The 17,362-nt window shown below is 47.8% G+C and overlaps 1 protein-coding gene across 4 annotated transcripts in view; it reads left to right on the top strand.

The window, feature by feature from the left end:
* LOC135054806 (NACHT, LRR and PYD domains-containing protein 12-like) overlaps nucleotides 1–17,362 on the top strand; it is a 613,159-nt gene that overhangs the window by 376,614 nt on the left and 219,183 nt on the right. For all 4 annotated transcript variants that reach the window (XM_063958163.1, XM_063958164.1, XM_063958165.1 and 1 more), the window contains one exon: nucleotides 2,363–2,533. In XM_063958163.1, the coding sequence (XP_063814233.1) occupies nucleotides 2,363–2,533 (171 nt within the window). The remainder of the gene's footprint in view (nucleotides 1–2,362; nucleotides 2,534–17,362) is intronic.

Raw genomic sequence — 17,362 nt, 5'->3', positions numbered from 1 at the left:
TGCCTCCCGGAGTTCCGCCTCTGTTTCTTAAGTATTAAGTCTCTTTCTCATTACGAGATAATATAGTAGAGATGGTGGAAATCATCCCCCAAATGGAGTCCAGCCATGCTGGCCCCATCCCACTAGTCTGAGAAGGGATACTACACTGAGTATACACTAGTGAACGCCCTGGAGAAGAGGAACACTGTGCCTTGCATGATACACACTCTTTGTCTGACATACTGCAGCAGTGACAGCACACACACAGGAAAAGGTTAAATGGACAATTAACCCACAAAGAGCACTTCCCGAGATAGACAGAGAGAAAATGGAACCAGCACATGGCACCCTTATCGCTAAAGCCAAGCTTAGCCGAGTCGCAGACTTAGTACCTAGATTAGGGACTTGGGGCCTAATTCAGACCTGATCGATGCGGTGCATTTTCGCACAGCAACCGATCAGGTCTGAACTGCGCATGAGCGGGTGCATGCCAGACAGCCGACGGCTGTCTCAGCCCTGCGATTGCCTCTGCCTGATTGAGCCATTTAGGGGGTGTGGTCCAGGCAACGCAGGCATGCCCGAACCATGCGGGGGGCAGGCCGCGGCGGCTGCGTGACGTCACACGCAGCCGCTACAACCAGCACAATGATGGGTAGCTCCATGCCAGTGCGCAGGAGCTGCGCTGCCAGAGAGCTTCTCTTCAAGTACAAAAGCATCGCCGGTGAGTTGCCGCCCCGGAACGCCTTCCTGCTGTCAATCTTCTTGCGATCATGGTAGCGATCGCTTTCTTCGTTCTTCTTGTCGTTGGGCAATGACGCGCCTGTGCATTGCGGCCGCCACGCATGCGCAGAACCAACCCGTTCGCACCGCTGCGAAAAACAGCAGCGTGCGAACAGGTCAGAATGACCCCCATAGTATCTAAGGTTGAAAAAAGACAATTTGTCCATTGAGTTCAACCAATTTGTGTTCTCCTATGCAGTTTTATTTTAGGACTAATTTTGCCTGATGCTAATGTCAGCCGTTGTGATTTAATGACAGCCGTTGTGTTTTAATAACTATAGTGCGTGACGTGCCCATCGCAGTGCGATATATCGCATGTGATTTAAAAACCACATGCGATCACACTGCGATGCGAGAAATATTAAGTGCAGCACATACTATCTTGAGAAGCGACATTCAAGCGGCATGACCGCCCATCGCGTCTTAAGGTACATAAAATGTGCATACAATCCTCCGATTTCTCTCACAGATGCAGTAGAAATCGAAGTATAGCACCTAATATATCACAAGTGTATGGGCACAATGGGGGAGATTCAAATGTTTGAAAAGTCAGTTGGAAGTCTGTTTTTTCCTATCTAATAGGCAGGAAAAAACAGACACCCAACCGACTTTTCAAACATTTGAATCTCCCCCCATAAGTCTTTTTCCAGTACAGAATCCCCTAATATTACCCCATTTAGTATGTAGGTGTTATATTTGTTCTTGCTACCACAGTGCATTAACTTACACTTGTCTGTATTGAATCTCATTCTCCATTTTGCTGTCCATGCGTCCAGTTTAACTAAGTAGTTCTGAAGAAACTCTGCATCCCTCTCCATATTTATAACCTTACACAATTTGGTATCGTCTGCAAAAATTGATACCATTCTCTATAGACCTACTGTTGTGCACCGCCGGTGGGTGGTGTATAGAGCCGCCTTTTGGGCGCGTCTAGCACCGCTCAGGACATGTCACATTACACCACACGGGTTGAGCCAAATTCATATTACGCTACACAGTATGAGCCAAACTCACATTATCCCACACGGTATGAGCCAAATTCACATAACGCCACACTGTATGAGACAAATTCGCATTACACCACACGGTATGAGCCAAATTCATATTACGCCACACAGTATGAGCCAAATTCACATTACGCCACACGGTATGAGCCAAATTCACATTACGCCACACGGTATGAGCCAAATTCACATTACGCCACACAGTATGAGCCAAATTCACATTACCCCACACAGTATGAGCCAAATTCACATTACGCCACATGGTATGAGCCAAATTCACAGTATGTCACTAAAGTAATATCAGTCCGTACTGACCAAGCGACGGGTGCAGCATGCGAAGGCGGGGTACAGGAATCAGCAGCAGGTTCGGCATCCAAGAGAGTGCAGGCGAGCGAGCGGGCGCCGTCACATCGGAGCCGGAAGGAGGTTCCTATTTCAGTGCGGCCACCAGCGATCACTGCTGCAGGCGTGACATGTGGGGGGTGCCAAACATTAGGGGGTGCCTGTGCGCTCCGGGCACCCCCTGTGCGCACGCCTATGAGTGTGAGGCTGGAAAATTATACGAAATGACCTAATGCAGATCCCTCTTCTCTCATCAGGTTACAGAGCTGTTATCTGACCTCCTCCTGCTGTGATGATCTCCACTCTGTTATTACCACACACCGCTCTCTGACCAAACTGGGCCTGTCAGTGAATGCTCTGGAGGACTCTGGAATAACACGTCTGTGTGAGGGACTGAGACACCCGGCCTGTGTCCTGCAGGATCTTATGTAAGATCTTACATAATTTTACTTGTTCTACTAATTATGGCCCTCATTCCGAGTTGTTCGCTCGGTATTTTTCATCGCATCGCAATGAAAATCCGCTTAGTACGCATGCGCAATGTTCGCACTGCGACTGCGCCAAGTAACTTTGCTATGTAGAAAGTAATTTTACTCACGGCTTTTTCATCGCTCCGGCGATCGTAATGTGATTGACAGGAAATGGGTGTTACTGGGCGGAAACACGGCGTTTCAGGGGCGTGTGGCTGAAAACGCTACCGTTTCCGGAAAAAACGCAGGAGTGGCCGGAGAAACGGTGGGAGTGCCTGGGCGAACGCTGGGTGTGTTTGTGACGTCAAACAGGAACGACAAGCACTGAACTGATCGCACAGGCAGAGTAAGTCTGAAGCTACTCTGAAACTGCTAAGTAGTTAGTAATCGCAATATTGCGAATACATCGGTCGCAATTTTAAGAAGCTAAGATTCACTCCCAGTAGGCGGCGGCTTAGCGTGTGTAACTCTGCTAAATTCGCCTTGCGACCGATCAACTCGGAATGAGGGCCTATATTTCTATTCTCTCAGTACATAGACCACACAGTGCAAAGTCACATAAACATTAGTTACTGTCATTTTCTATTATATCATCTGTGAATATATTTTTTTACTGTTTTATTTATTAAGTTATAACCATTTTTTTTTCATGTACAAGTTTTCTTCTCTTAATAACAAATGTTTTGCATTGCACTCAAATAAGGTATTTGGAGACGAACACTGATGGGAGACGCTTGCCTTTCTGCAGTAGGGTACACTGTGTTCCACAGGGAATACATCTGTGTTCCACAGGGAATACATCTGGGTGTAGAGATGGATCTTGATCCAATCACCAACAGGCTAAAGCTTTAGGCTGTCCCAGGATGCACTGGGGCCTCCTCTATAACCCCGCCTCCAGGCACTGTGAGCTCAGATTCGAGTTGGTGCCTGCAGAGCAGGCTAGTCAACAGGGGGGCTGCACTGGGCAGCCCTAGAAAAAAGCTTTCTAAGACGACTTCAAGGGCCGCAGCACTTAAATGTCAGAGTGACATTCTGAGCTGCGGCTCCGTCACCTCCCAAGTGGCGTTGCATACTCCCACGGCTCCCCCCAGGCGGGACCCGCCACTAAATCGCGTTCCGATCGCAGTCTAGGGAGACAGACTGCAACGCTGGTGTGGACACTGTTACGCACAGGGACCCAACTATATCTGCCAGGGCATAGGAGTGCAGGTCGGGTGTACTAACACCCAGTTTAATAATACTCTGTAGTACCAGGCGGTGAAGACCAGCATAGGGGAGCCGGCACTTGACTTGTAGCCCCTCCCCCACCCCAGTGCGCCATCTCTGAGCAGATTTTCCCGTCCTGGAGCTGCCTTCCACTCACCCTCACTCCCTGACTGAGAACAAGTGTACCTGTTGCAGAATATATTGTACGAGTATTCTGATATATACCTCCAGTCTAGGACAGCTCTGTGAGATTATATATATATATATATATATATATATATATATAAGTTGTAACACTGTAGGGGTGCAAGGCGCCTCTTCCTGGGGAATATGGCAGCACGCAGCAGCTGAGGAATAACACAAGTCCAGTTTCTGGTACAACTGACCCCGGCCAGTTTTATTGAAACAGAAAATAAAACAAACCCCAAAATAAAAATACCTTGCCTGTCCGGCACTAACTAAACATAAGATATTCCTAACTGTCACTAAACAAAACACAGAGTTCTTCAGTACATACTGTATAGCTCACTTGCATCAGAAAGCGTGTCTCTCACACACAGATCCTGCAGCCTTCCCAGGCAGTCTGCTCTTACTAATCAGGTTAGAAGCCCTATAACACTCTTACACAGCTGAAACCCTGATTAGCCCTCTGTGAGGCCAAAGACCCGAACTGGGCCCAATGTCTAGAACTCGCCTTATCTCTCTCTCAGAGCCTTTACCCAGCTTTTACAGCAAACTGAAAAGGTTCAGACAAAACAAAAAGCATTTTTCCTAGAAGTTAACATTTTCTAAAACATGTAAGACAAGAACCTGGGACAAATATACCTGCCCTCAAACACTATCCCAGTGTTCTTGTCACATATCCCCCTCCCCTGTTTCGACCTAGGGGCCGGAACACTTGTAGCCTCCAAACAGAAGATGCGAGACAATGCATCTGCGTTGGCCAATTGTGTTCCCGGTCTATGTTCGACAGTAAACTTAAAGTCCTGCAACGCTAGAAACCATCTAGTTACACGAGCATTCTTGCCTCTATTTACATACATCCATTTTAAAGGGGCATGGTCTGTCACTAGTCTGAATTGTCTACCCAAGAGGCAATATCTCAAGGTATCTAGTGCCCACTTAATGGCCAAAGCCTCCTTTTCCACAATGGCATACCTTTTTTCATGCTCATTGAGTTTCCTACTCAAATAAATGATAGGGTGTTCATCCCCATCTCTGGTTTGGGACAGCACAGCCCCTATCCCTACCTCTGAGGCATCTGTCTGTACCACAAATTCTTTTGAAAAATCCAGTGTTATCAATACTGGTTGTGAACACAAAGCCACTTTTAACGCTTGGAACGCTTTTTCTGCATCAGGGTTCCATTTCACCATATTTGACTGCTTCCCTTTGGTAAGGTCTGACAACGGCACCGCCGTGGTCGCAAAATTGGGAATAAACCGTCTATAGTACCCAGTTATTCCCAAAAAAGCCCTTACCTGTTTTTTATTCACTGGACAAGGCCAGTTTTGAATAGCATCAATTTTATTCAATTGGGGCCTAATCAGACCTCTGCCTATGGTGAAGCCCAAGTATTTGACCACCTCCATTGCGAGGCAGCACTTCTTTGGGTTAGCAGTTAACCCTGCCTCTCTGATTGAGTCCAGTACTGCTTGTACTTTAACCAAATGGGACCCCCAGTCTGTACTGTGAATTACTACATCATCCAAATAGGCAGCTGCATAATTTCTATGGGGCCTCAAAATTTTATCCATCGCCCGTTGAAAGGTTGCTGGAGCCCCATGCAACCCAAAGGGTAACATCTTGTACTGGTACAGCCCCTCCGGAACCGAAAAGGCTGTTTTTTCTTTTGCGCCATCAGATAAAGGTATTTGCCAGTAACCTTTGGTCAGGTCCAACGTGGTGAGAAACCTGGCTGTTCCCAGCCTTTCTATAAGCTCGTCCACACGGGGCATGGGGTATGCGTCAAACTTGGACACCTCATTTAACTTACGAAAGTCATTACAGAAGCGTATGCTACCGTCGGGATTCGGGATGAGAACTATGGGACTGGACCACTCACTGTTAGACTCCTCTATGACTCCAAGTTCTAACATGGTTTTAACTTCTTTAGAAACAGCTTCTCGCTGAGCTTCCGGAATCCTATATGGCTTTAAGTGGACCCTGACCCCTGGTTCTGTGACAATGTCATGTTTTATTATGGTCGTTCGGCCAGGCAGCTCTGAAAATATTTCCCTATTTTGGACGAGAAACTCTTTAACCTGATTTTTCTGACCAGCTGATAATGTCTCTGACACCTTCACTGCGGGAAGCAACCGAGGTGAAGACACCGAAGGGCAAGGCTCCGCTGACAGAGACAACCTATCTTTCCAGGGTTTGATTACGTTAACATGATAAATTTGTTCAGGTTTTCTCTTTCCCGGCTGGTATACTTTGTAATTAACCTCATTCACTTTTTCCCTAATCTCAAACGGACCCTGCCATTTAGCTAGGAACTTGCTTTCCACAGTGGGTACCAAAACAAGAACTCTATCTCCAGGAGCAAATTCCCGTATCTTGGCACTCCGGTTGTATACCCTCTGTTGAGCACTTTGGGCCTGTTCCATGTGCTCTCTGACAATAGGTACCACGGCTGCAATCCTATCCTGCATTTGTGATACATGTTCAATAACGCTTCTATAAGGAGTGGGCTGTCCTTCCCACGTCTCTTTGGCAACGTCCAACTGCCCTCTGGGGTGTCTACCATACAACAAATCAAATGGAGAAAACCCCGTAGAGGACTGAGGAACTTCTCTGATGGCCATTAACAAGTAGGGCAACAAACAATCCCAATTTTTTCCATCTTTATCAACCACCTTTTTTAACATACTTTTTAATGTTTTATTAAACCTTTCCACCAACCCATCAGTTTGGGGATGGTAAATGGACGTCCGGAGGTGAGTGACCTTAAATAATTTGCACAATTCTTTCATGACCTTTGACATAAATGGAGTACCTTGGTCAGTCAAAATTTCTTTTGGTATTCCCACTCTACTAAAAACCTGCACCAGCTCCCTAGCTATCGCCTTGGTTGTGATAGTGCGTAAAGGGACAGCCTCAGGATATCGAGTGGCATAGTCCATTATTACCAGGATATACTGATGGCCCCGAGCGGACTTTAACAAGGGCCCCACGAGATCCATGGCTATTCTGTCAAACGGGACCTCTATAATAGGCATGGGAACTAGTGGGCTCCTGAAATGGGGTCTAGGGGCATGATACTGGCATTCAGGACAGGAAGAACAATATTCAGACACTTCTTTATAAACCCCTGGCCAAAAGAACCTTTGTAAAACTCTTTCAGTGGTTTTTTCTGCCCCTAAATGTCCTGCTGTAACGTGACTATGAGCTAAATCTAGTACCGTTCTCCGATAAGGCTGGGGTACTACCAGCTGTTCTACCACATCCTCACCCTTTTTGACAATGTGGTACAAGAGCTCATTACAGATGGCCATGTGGGGATACGTAACCCTGTCACCTGGTACCACAGGCTCCCCATTAACAATCTTAACATTCTCTCTAGCCTTTATCAAGGTAGGATCCTTTAACTGTTCAGATGCAAACAGATCCTTTTTTACCTCCAGGTCAGGCACGCTTTCGTTTCCAACCACTATGTCTCTGTTCCCAGCAAGAGGGTCCTCACTGGACTCCCCATCTGTCACTTCCCCAGCCAAACTGGCAAAAGGCAAAGGGTCAGTAAGTGCCGAAGACACACGTACATCCATACAATCACCGGCATTATCAACTGGCTCTTCACTTCTCACATCTGTTGATAAACGTGATTCCCACAGTTTCCAAAAATGAGGAAAATCCCTCCCTATTATGGCCTTATGCACCAAGGTGGGGACCAGTCCTACTTTAACCATTGCTGACCCACAACAAGTTTCTATATTCACTTCAGCAGTGACATAATACTGGGTATCCCCATGTATGCAAGTTACCCCAATAGGTATTTGCTGGACCTTTAAGGGGTTCACTAACCCAGCTTTCACGAGGGTAACTAAACTTCCTGAATCTAGCAAGGCCTCTACCCGGTTACCCTCTAAGAACACATCACACATTTGTTTTTCCAGCACAGGTGAAGGTACCACAGTACAGGCTAACCTAGCAAAGAAAGACATTCTGCGACATTCAAAGGCAGCATCACATTGCATGGGTTCTTGCATGACTGGGCAATTGGCAATAACATGACCTGGCATACCACATCTAAAACATTTAACCACACGATTATCAACCCGTTTGGGCAACATAGACCGTTCTAGCCCCATTGGCCTGTCTCCAGGGCCAGTGTTTACAGTCTCTCCAGCCTTGCGTTCTCTTAGCCGCCCAGCAACGTTTTCCCACGGAACAGTCTTACCAGTCTTTACTGAAGGGCGCTGTCGAGGATCTATGGGTTGCTGGGTGGTCATCAGTAGTTCCTCTGCTGCCAAATACCGCTCTACCATGTCCACTAATTGGTCAGCAGTACCCGGGTTTCCATGGCTCACCCACTTGCGCAGGACCATGGGCAAAATGACGACTCTTTCAACCATCTGGGGACCAGTTAATGTCTCTGGCTGTAGCCATTTTTTGTTAGCTGAATAAGGTCGTGCATCTGAGAGCGCGGAGGCTTCTCCATGGCGTACACCCAACGGTGCACCCGTTGTGCTCGTACTGACAGCGTGACTCCCAGGCGGGTCAGGATCTCAGTCTTTAGTTTATCATAGTCCCGAGCCTCAGCAGGGCTTAAATCAAAGTAAGCTTTTTGGGGCTCACCTGACAGAAAAGGTGCCAGCAGACTGGCCCACTGTGCTTTTGGCCAGTTCTCACGCTCTGCAGTCCTTTCAAACGTGGTCAAGTAGGCCTCCACATCATCAGCCTCTGTCATTTTCTGCAGGAAGTGACTGGCCCGTATAGAACTAGAGCTGGTCGGAGCACTGACGGCCATATCTCCAATCCGGGCTGCAAGGCTCTGCACCACTTCTGCTAAGGCCTCTCTATCCTGACGCTGTTGCCTGTAAAGTTCGTCAATAGCCACCTGCTGCTGTCTCCTATTTTCCTCCATTGCCACCTGCTGCTGTCTCCTATTTTCCTCCATAGCCACCTGCTGCTGACTGTTGGCCTCCTGCTGAGCCGCTGTAGCTTGCAGCAAGGCTTTAAGCAGATCCTCCATGTCGACAGATTTTCCAGGCGGCTTTGTAGCTGCTTTCACCCAGGACATATATCAAACCCTCAGGGGTGAGTCTTAGTAACTTCCCACTGGGCTGTATCTGCATAAACCACTGTTTTCTGCAGGCCTCACAAAGCAGCTGCATTCACTTATGCGCAGAACGGAGTTGCTCGCATTCTCCACCAAGTTGTAACACTGTAGGGGTGCAAGGCGCCTCTTCCTGGGGAATATGGCAGCACGCAGCAGCTGAGGAATAACACAAGTCCAGTTTCTGGTACAACTGACCCCGGACAGTTTTATTGAAACAGAAAATAAAACAAACCCCAAAATAAAAATACCTTGCCTGTCCGGCACTAACTAAACATAAGATATTCCTAACTGTCACTAAACAAAACACAGAGTTCTTCAGTACATACTGTATAGCTCACTTGCATCAGAAAGCGTGTCTCTCACACACAGATCCTGCAGCCTTCCCAGGCAGTCTGCTCTTACTAATCAGGTTAGAAGCCCTATAACACTCTTACACAGCTGAAACCCTGATTAGCCCTCTGTGAGGCCAAAGACCCGAACTGGGCCCAATGTCTAGAACTCGCCTTATCTCTCTCTCAGAGCCTTTACCCAGCTTTTACAGCAAACTTTAAAGGTTCAGACAAAACAAAAAGCATTTTTCCTAGAAGTTAACATTTTCTAAAACATGTAAGACAAGAACCTGGGACAAATATACCTGCCCTCAAACACTATCCCAGTGTTCTTGTCACAATATATATATAATCGCAAATTAATCCACAAAAGTGGAAGGTGCACTCTCGAATATGTCAGTTCCAAAAATCCATTTAGCTAAAGATTCTTCTTAATAATCACCAGCAACCTTTATATGTCGACGTTTCGGTCTGTTGACAGACCTTTCTCAAGACAGGTGATTCATCAGACTAATACTTCAATGGTTTCAAAGATACATGTATGCAATACATCTATAACAGACAAAATTTACAGTTACGAACACATGCCTGACAGGTTCCTTTATGAAAAGTGCCCCTCTATTCATAGGACAACCACCACAGAAAAGAAGGGATGAATCCTAATAGAGTCATGTAATCACCAACCAAACAGATAAATGTACTTAAATACCTATGTATCATGTGGTCCGCAAAAGAACAGTCTCACTGCACATGGCGTGCAATTTATCATACTCATCAAGGGCTCTATAAAATATCACAAAACAATAACATACAACTAGGTATGTCCCACCAATCTAGGATCAAAATAGCACATACCAAACAATCACCATCACCAGCTATTACCTGGTGTAGTTCCAACGCAGTAAAGATGCAGCCGCTAGCACCAAAGAATATGTCTGAGCATTCGAAAACAGAAATATGAGCCTATGTATAAATAACATCCAGCAAAAACAAGTAATTAAACCAGCACACCGCTTAAAGACCCTCATTCCGAGTTGTTCATTCGTTAATTTTCTTCGCAGCGATTTTCCGCAAACTCTGCATGCGCAATATTCGCACCGCGGCTGCGCCAACTAAATTTGCAATGAAGTTTGGTATTTTACTCACGACTTAGCGAAGATTTTTCTTCGTTCTGGTGATCGTAGTGTGATTGACAGGAAGTGGGTGTTTCTGGGAGGAAACTGGCCGTTTTATGGGAGTGTGTGAAAAAACGCTGCCGTTTCTGGGAAAAACGCGGGAGTGACTGGAGAAACGGGGGAGTGTCTGGACGAACGCTGGGTGCGTTTGTGATGTCAAACCAGGAACGAAAAGGACTGAACTGATCGCAGTGGCAGAGAAGTATCGAGCTACTCGGAAACTGCAAAGAAATTTCTGATTGCTATTCTATTCGCTATTTTGCGAATCTTTCATTTGCTAATCTGCAAAGCTAAGATGCACTCCCAGAGGGCGGCGGCTTGGCGTGTGCACTGCTGCGAAAAGCGGCTAGCGAGCGAACAACTCGGAATGAGGGCCATAGTACTCACATCTTCCAATAACGCTTCCTGCTTGTGGCTACATGCCACTCAGTCCAGGTGCCAAACTATTTATGCTCTGCCGGCCGGAAGTAAGCCCCGTGGCCGGGAGTGGCTATATAAGTGCTCAGCAGCGCCGTAACTACGTGTGTGCAGAAGGGGTATTGCCCACAGCGCACACCTAGTTACAGCGCATATTCCCCATGCTGACAGCCGCACCTCACGATCCCCCTCCCCCTTGTGTTCTTCCAGCAATTGGTGCCTGCAGACAAGCTCTAACCAGTGAAAGCCTCTGCTTCATCCAGTCAGCGGCAGCGCTGGCTATCAGTAAATCCCCCGTGTGCGGCGCTCCCACTGCCCGCCCCTGTCTACTGCGCTCCCGCGGCCCGCCCCTTCTCTTGGCCCCCTGTGTACTGTGCTCCCATTGCCCCCCTCCATCGGCCCCCGTGTACAGTGCTCCCGCGGCATGCCCCCTCTCTTGGCCTGCAGTGCAGTGTGTAGAGGGAGTGCTGGGTCAGGAGCCAGCAGCAGCACAGCCACAGGAAGGAGAAATCATGTAAGTGGCTACCCACACACTACACTACATTACATTACAGTCTAAGCAGGGGCGGAACTACTGGCAGGGCAGGCAGTGCATTGCACTGGGGCCCCGCCGCACTCAAGGGCCCACAGCCGCCGGCATTACAATGAGTCACAATGACTCATTGTATAATGCCGCACACCAGGCACCAGCGCTCCCATCGGGTCTGCGTCCCGCCGCCCGCCCGTCGTAACGAACAGATCAGGGCACTACGGGCAGAAGCCGCAGCACCAGACACGCTGCCGCCTCTGTAACACACTCAGCGGCAGCCCGGCTGAAGGGGAAGGAGCAGGAGGGGTCCCGGCCGAAGAGGGAGGAGGGTCCGTCCCTCCCTCATACACAAACAGGTCTCACTCGACACTCACTGTGACTGGCTGCTGCTGCTGGAGGGAATGCTCTCTCCAGCGCCTTCTCCTCCACACTGCAAGATCATGATGTCAATCAGGAAAGCGAGGAGGGGCAGCTAACTCAGCTCCTCCCCCTTGCTGTTTATATTCCGCCCCTCCCTCGGCTTCCTCTCTCTCTCTCTCTGTATTAGGGCGCCGGGGATCTGACAAGCATCACGCCAAGATCTCATGGCCGTCCCCGGCGCCCACTGTCATAATGGGAGGGACTGGGAGAGAGAGAGAGAGGGAGAGAGAGGAGCTTGAGCTGCTGCTGTTCATTCCCTAATTTCCCTATGTGCATGGTGAGTCTGCATTTGCTTTTATTGCTGTCTGCAGCAACCCCCTGGTAGGAATTATGTGTTTCAATTGTGTTGCATCACATGTGTATAAAAACACACAAAAAAAATAAAAATAAAAAAAAGGGGGACGCTGTCTGCCGTAATGTGTAAAAAGGGGATGCTGTCTGCCGTTATGTGTAAAAAGGGCACGCTGTCGGCCGTTATGTGTAAAATGTGTACGCTGTCTGCCGTTATGTGTAACAAGGGTACGCTGTCTGCCGTTATGTGTAACAAGGGTACGCTGTCTGCCGCTATGTGTAAAAAGGGGATGCTGTCTGCCGTAATGTGTAAAAAGGGGATGCTGTCTGCCGTAATGTGTAAAAAGGGGACGCTGTCTGCTGTAATGTGTAAAAAGAGGAATCTGTCCGCCGTAAGGTGTAAAAGTGTCTCTACCTGGTGTAGTGGTGCTACTGTGCGGCGTAATTTGAATAATGGAGACTACTGTGCACCGTTTTATGAATTGGTATTATTTTGTGGCCATACCCCTTCCCCACGAAGCCACGCCACTATGTTTTCCTGCGCGCGCCTATGGCGCGCACTGCCCCTGTTTTGCATGCAGGGGTGGGGCTCCGATGCCGTTTCTTGCACACAGTGCTAAAATGTCTAGTTACGGCACTGTTGCTAGGTATCCATTTCTCTGGCCCTGAGTAGGTCCCCCTCACCAGATCCTCTCCAAGGGTGTGGGGGTGAACTTGGATGGGATGGGGGGGGCCCAAAGCATTTTGTCGCACCTGGGCCCACCGCTCGCTAGTTCCGCCACTGAATCTAAGGGTAGGGGGGCTGTAAGGTGCTCTGCCTGCCATAATGTGTAAAAAGGGGGACGCTGTCTGCCGTAATGTGTAAAAAGGGGACGTTGTCTGCCGTAATGTATAAAAATGGGGACTGTCTGCCGTAATGTATAAAAATGGGGACTGTCTGCCGTAATGTGTAAAAGGGGCTCTACCTGGTGTAGTGGCGCTACTGTGCGGCGTAATTTGAATAATGGAGACTACTATGCACCGTAATATGAATTAGTATTATTTTGTGGCCACACCCCTTCTCCATGAAGCCACGCCCCTATATTTTTCACGGTGCACACTGCCCTATTTTACATGAAGGGGACGCCGATGCCATTTCTTGCACACAGCGCCAAAATGTCTAGTTACGGCACTGGTGCTCAGAAACCTCTAATCACGGCTCTCAGCCGACCAACCTGCTCAGGGGTCTATTACCCCATCAGCGCCTGCCTCCATTCATCTTTCATATACAGCCAGGGCCAGTTCTTAGTCTTGTGGCGCCCCGGGCAAAATATGGGGGCGTGGCTTCGAATGGGGGCGTGGTCACGGCGCTGAAAGAAAAAAATAAATAAAAAAAGGATACTTACCATCCCCGTTCCTGATCCAGACCGCTGCAGACCCCCATCCGCCGGCGGCGCCGCTCTTCTCCTCTCTTCGATCTATGGGAGAGACGTTATTACGTCTCTCCCATAGAACAGCATAGACACTAGAGGTCAATTATGACCCCTAGTGTCTGTGCCACTATGCTGTGCGGTGCGCGATGACGTCATCGCGCATCGCACAGCAAAGGTCCTCTACATTAAGTGAAACTAGACCGTAGCGTCTAGTTTACTTTCATGGAGAGGACCTTTGCTGTGCGGTGCGCGATGACGTCATCGCGCACCGCACAACTAAAGTCCTCTCAATGAAGGGAAACTAGACGCTAAGTGTTTGGTTCCCTTCAAAGCGGGGGGGCACAGCAGGCCTCTGCGGGGGGCACAGTGGCGGATCTTGCCCTGGTGCGGCGCCCTCTGGATGGCGCCAGCGCCCTCCGGAAGGTAGCGCCCCGGGCAAAAGTACTGCTTGCCCGTGGCAAGAACCGCCACTGTATACAGCCAATACCTACTAGAAAGTAGTAGACTCAGGTCCTGAGCCTTTGGCCGGAAGTCCGTGCGGTTCACGGGACAGGATATGATGTCATCGCCAGGGTGTCCATGCAGTTCACGGGATAGAATATGACGTCATCATGCGTTACATTTCAGCCGACCAACCTGCTTGGGGATCTATTACCCCATCTACGCCTGCCTCAATTCATCCTTCATGGCCAGCCAGTGACACCTAGAAAGTAATAGACTCTAGTCCCGAGTGTCAGGATTCTGTAACTTTGTCTGTCCCCGGAGGGGGCACTAATGGGTCAGTGTAGGAGTGATAGAGGAAACGGGGAGACTGGCGAAAAGCTCCGCACATGTGCACTTGGTATTTATTATCACACAGGGATAACGGATGACAGGAACAATGAATAATAACTTAATCCGATAAATGAATATTTCAAAAGTCACTGGTAACAAATGAGCAATGAAGATGAACTTGAAACTTGATATAAATGAGAAGGCAATAATGAAATCAGATGCAGCAAACGAAACTCCGATATATAACAAATAGCAATCAAAGCACACAGTCTCTGTAGAAGCATACGTCTTTAAGCCAAGCAAGGCCCTAGCAGGAGACAGTTCTAACACAGCAAGTTGTTAAGTGCTGAATGCAATGCACAATGGCCCTCATTCCGAGTTGTTCGCTCTGTAATTTTCTTCGCATCGCAGCGATTTAACGCTAATTGCGCATGCGCAATGTTCGCACTGCGACTGTGCCAAAGTAAATTTGCTAAGAAGTTTGGTATTTTACTCACGGCACAACGAGGATTTTTCTTCGTTCTGGTGATCGGAGTGTGATTGACAGGAAGTGGGTGTTTCTGGGCGGAAACTGGCCGTTTTATGGGAGTGTGTGAAAAAACGTTGCCGTTTCTGGGAAAAACGCGGGAGTGTCTGAAGAAACGGGGGAGTGTCTGGGCGAACGCTGGGTGTGTTTGTGACGTCAAACCAGGAACGAAAAGCACTGAACTGATCGCACTGGAAGAGTAAGTCTCGAGCTACTCAGAAACTGCACAGAAAAATCTTTTCGCAATATTGCCAATACTTCGTTCGCAATTCTGCTAAGCTAAGATAAACTCCCAGAGGGCGGCGGCATAGCGAGTGTACTGCTGAGAAAAGCAGCTAGCGAGCGAACAAATCGAAATGAGGGCCAATGCTAGAATCAGGTGCACAGGCGGAGTAATGGAAGAATACCTGAAGAAAGTCTCTTACTGCAAGTTGTTGTGGCAAACTGTGGCTGGAGTTCATAGCAAACTGAAGACTGAAGAATAACAACAAGGAAACCACTGGAAACAGGAACACAGGAACCAGGAGAACTTGTACACTGATTGTGACTCGTAGGAAAGCTGGAATGGATGCTGGTACTTGTAGTTCCACAGGAATACTGGAACAGGGAAACAACTTGGAAATGCCAGAAATAGGAGATCGCTAGAAACAGGGGATTGCAGACTGGAACTGGAAACGGAACTGGAATGGAACTGCTGGAAGCTGTAGTTCCACAGGTCCAATACACTGTGGAATCTCTGCAGACAGAGGACTGAAGACAGGAGACACCTGTTCAAAGGATGAGACGCGTTGTCCAAGGCGATGAGACTGAGCTAGGGACTGGAGTTTATACCCCTTGGTCTGTGATGATTGGATGTTGCATCTCTGTGAGAACACACCCCGCTGGATTGGGTGTTCAGATCAGCTGTGAGTTAGCTGAAGCTAATGATTCATCAGGAGAGTAAATCTGCAATGCTCTGCTGATTGCTGGCTGGGCTCAGTAGTGCACTGGGATTAAATGCTGTTAACTAGAAGCACTGTGTACTCCAGGCTGCAGTAGACTGAAAACTGGAACTGCACTGAACTGCTGGAAATTGTAGTTTCACAGTAAGTGATGCGATGGAGAATGCAGATTCCTGACATCGAGCCACCAGACGGTAGTCCGTGCGGTTCAGGGGACAGGATATGATGTAATTGCCGAGGGGTCCATGCGGTTCACGGAATAGAATAGAAGGTCATCATGCGTTCCATCTCAGCCTCCGGACAACTGTCCGTGCGAGCCAGATGGTGTAAAATGTAAACAAAACACACCCCGCAGGGTGGTATAAAATGTTAAATGAGTTCTCTGAACAAAAACGTGAATGCAACTTCACCCATCTCTCTATATAGCACAAGCCAGAAAGACATACAGTATGCCTGGTGACCCCCAGGTCGGAAGTCCATACAGTTCATACTTTTGGGTACTAGTGGCATCTGACTATACAATAACAACTATCATATGGTGACTGTGATTTGTGCTCCAATACTCTAAATAAAGTTATACAATTCCTGTCACTAAAAATTTCATACTTATCAATAACAGAGCCAGAGTGTCATGCCACTGCACCTCTCGCTTAAATGGACCCAAAAAGGTCTTCCAATATAGTAGTGTAAAAATTAAGGATAGTGGGGGAAACTAATCACTAGGGACCTGTGAATCAGCACATAGTATGGTTACAATCTCATTTAAGACATACACTAATAACACAAATACATAAACACAACATACAAACTACAAAAAACGATAAAATGTGGTCAATCCACCAAGAGTGACTGACCAAACACCTAGAGTTTCAAGACAATCTGAGTATATAACTGGGCTGAAAGATATTAGTCTGTCCCACACTATACCCCTAGAACAAGGTAGGTAATCTTAAATACCTAAAGAACAAGGAATATTTATTCATAAGACTACATCTTCAATTGTTGCTAATGTAGTTCACCCTATAGAAAGTAACATGTTCAGTGGATTTGCCTCATTTAAGCCTCTTGGGGCCACTGTATCAAGTTGGTGGATCCAGAAGCTTTCATGTTGTTTGAGGGCCTGTATTCGACCCCCTCCCATCTGCCTAGGTGGTATCCAGTCGATCAGTTTGCATTTCAGACTGGATACTTGATGCTTAGCTGTTAGGAAATGACGGGCAACGGGCTTATCAGTATGTCCAGTCAATAATGCTGTATGGATCTATGACCTGTGGTTGGCCATTCGGTGACGGAACATCAGTGTAGTAAGCCCTACATAACACAGTCCACAAGGACATTTCAAGATATATATCACAAAGTCCAGTCTACAGTGCAGATGATATCTAATACTGATCTTTCTCCCAGTATGTGGGTGATTGAATGTTGACCCAACAATTATGGAGCGACAGGTTGTGCAGCTCCCACACGAGAAACTCCCAGGTTTCGC

This window comes from Pseudophryne corroboree, chromosome 3 (genome assembly GCF_028390025.1).
Source record: "Pseudophryne corroboree isolate aPseCor3 chromosome 3, aPseCor3.hap2, whole genome shotgun sequence".
Lineage (NCBI taxonomy): Eukaryota > Metazoa > Chordata > Amphibia > Anura > Myobatrachidae > Pseudophryne > Pseudophryne corroboree.
The sequence above is the reverse complement of the archived record's forward strand: the minus strand, read 5'-3'. Positions and strand labels throughout refer to the sequence as shown.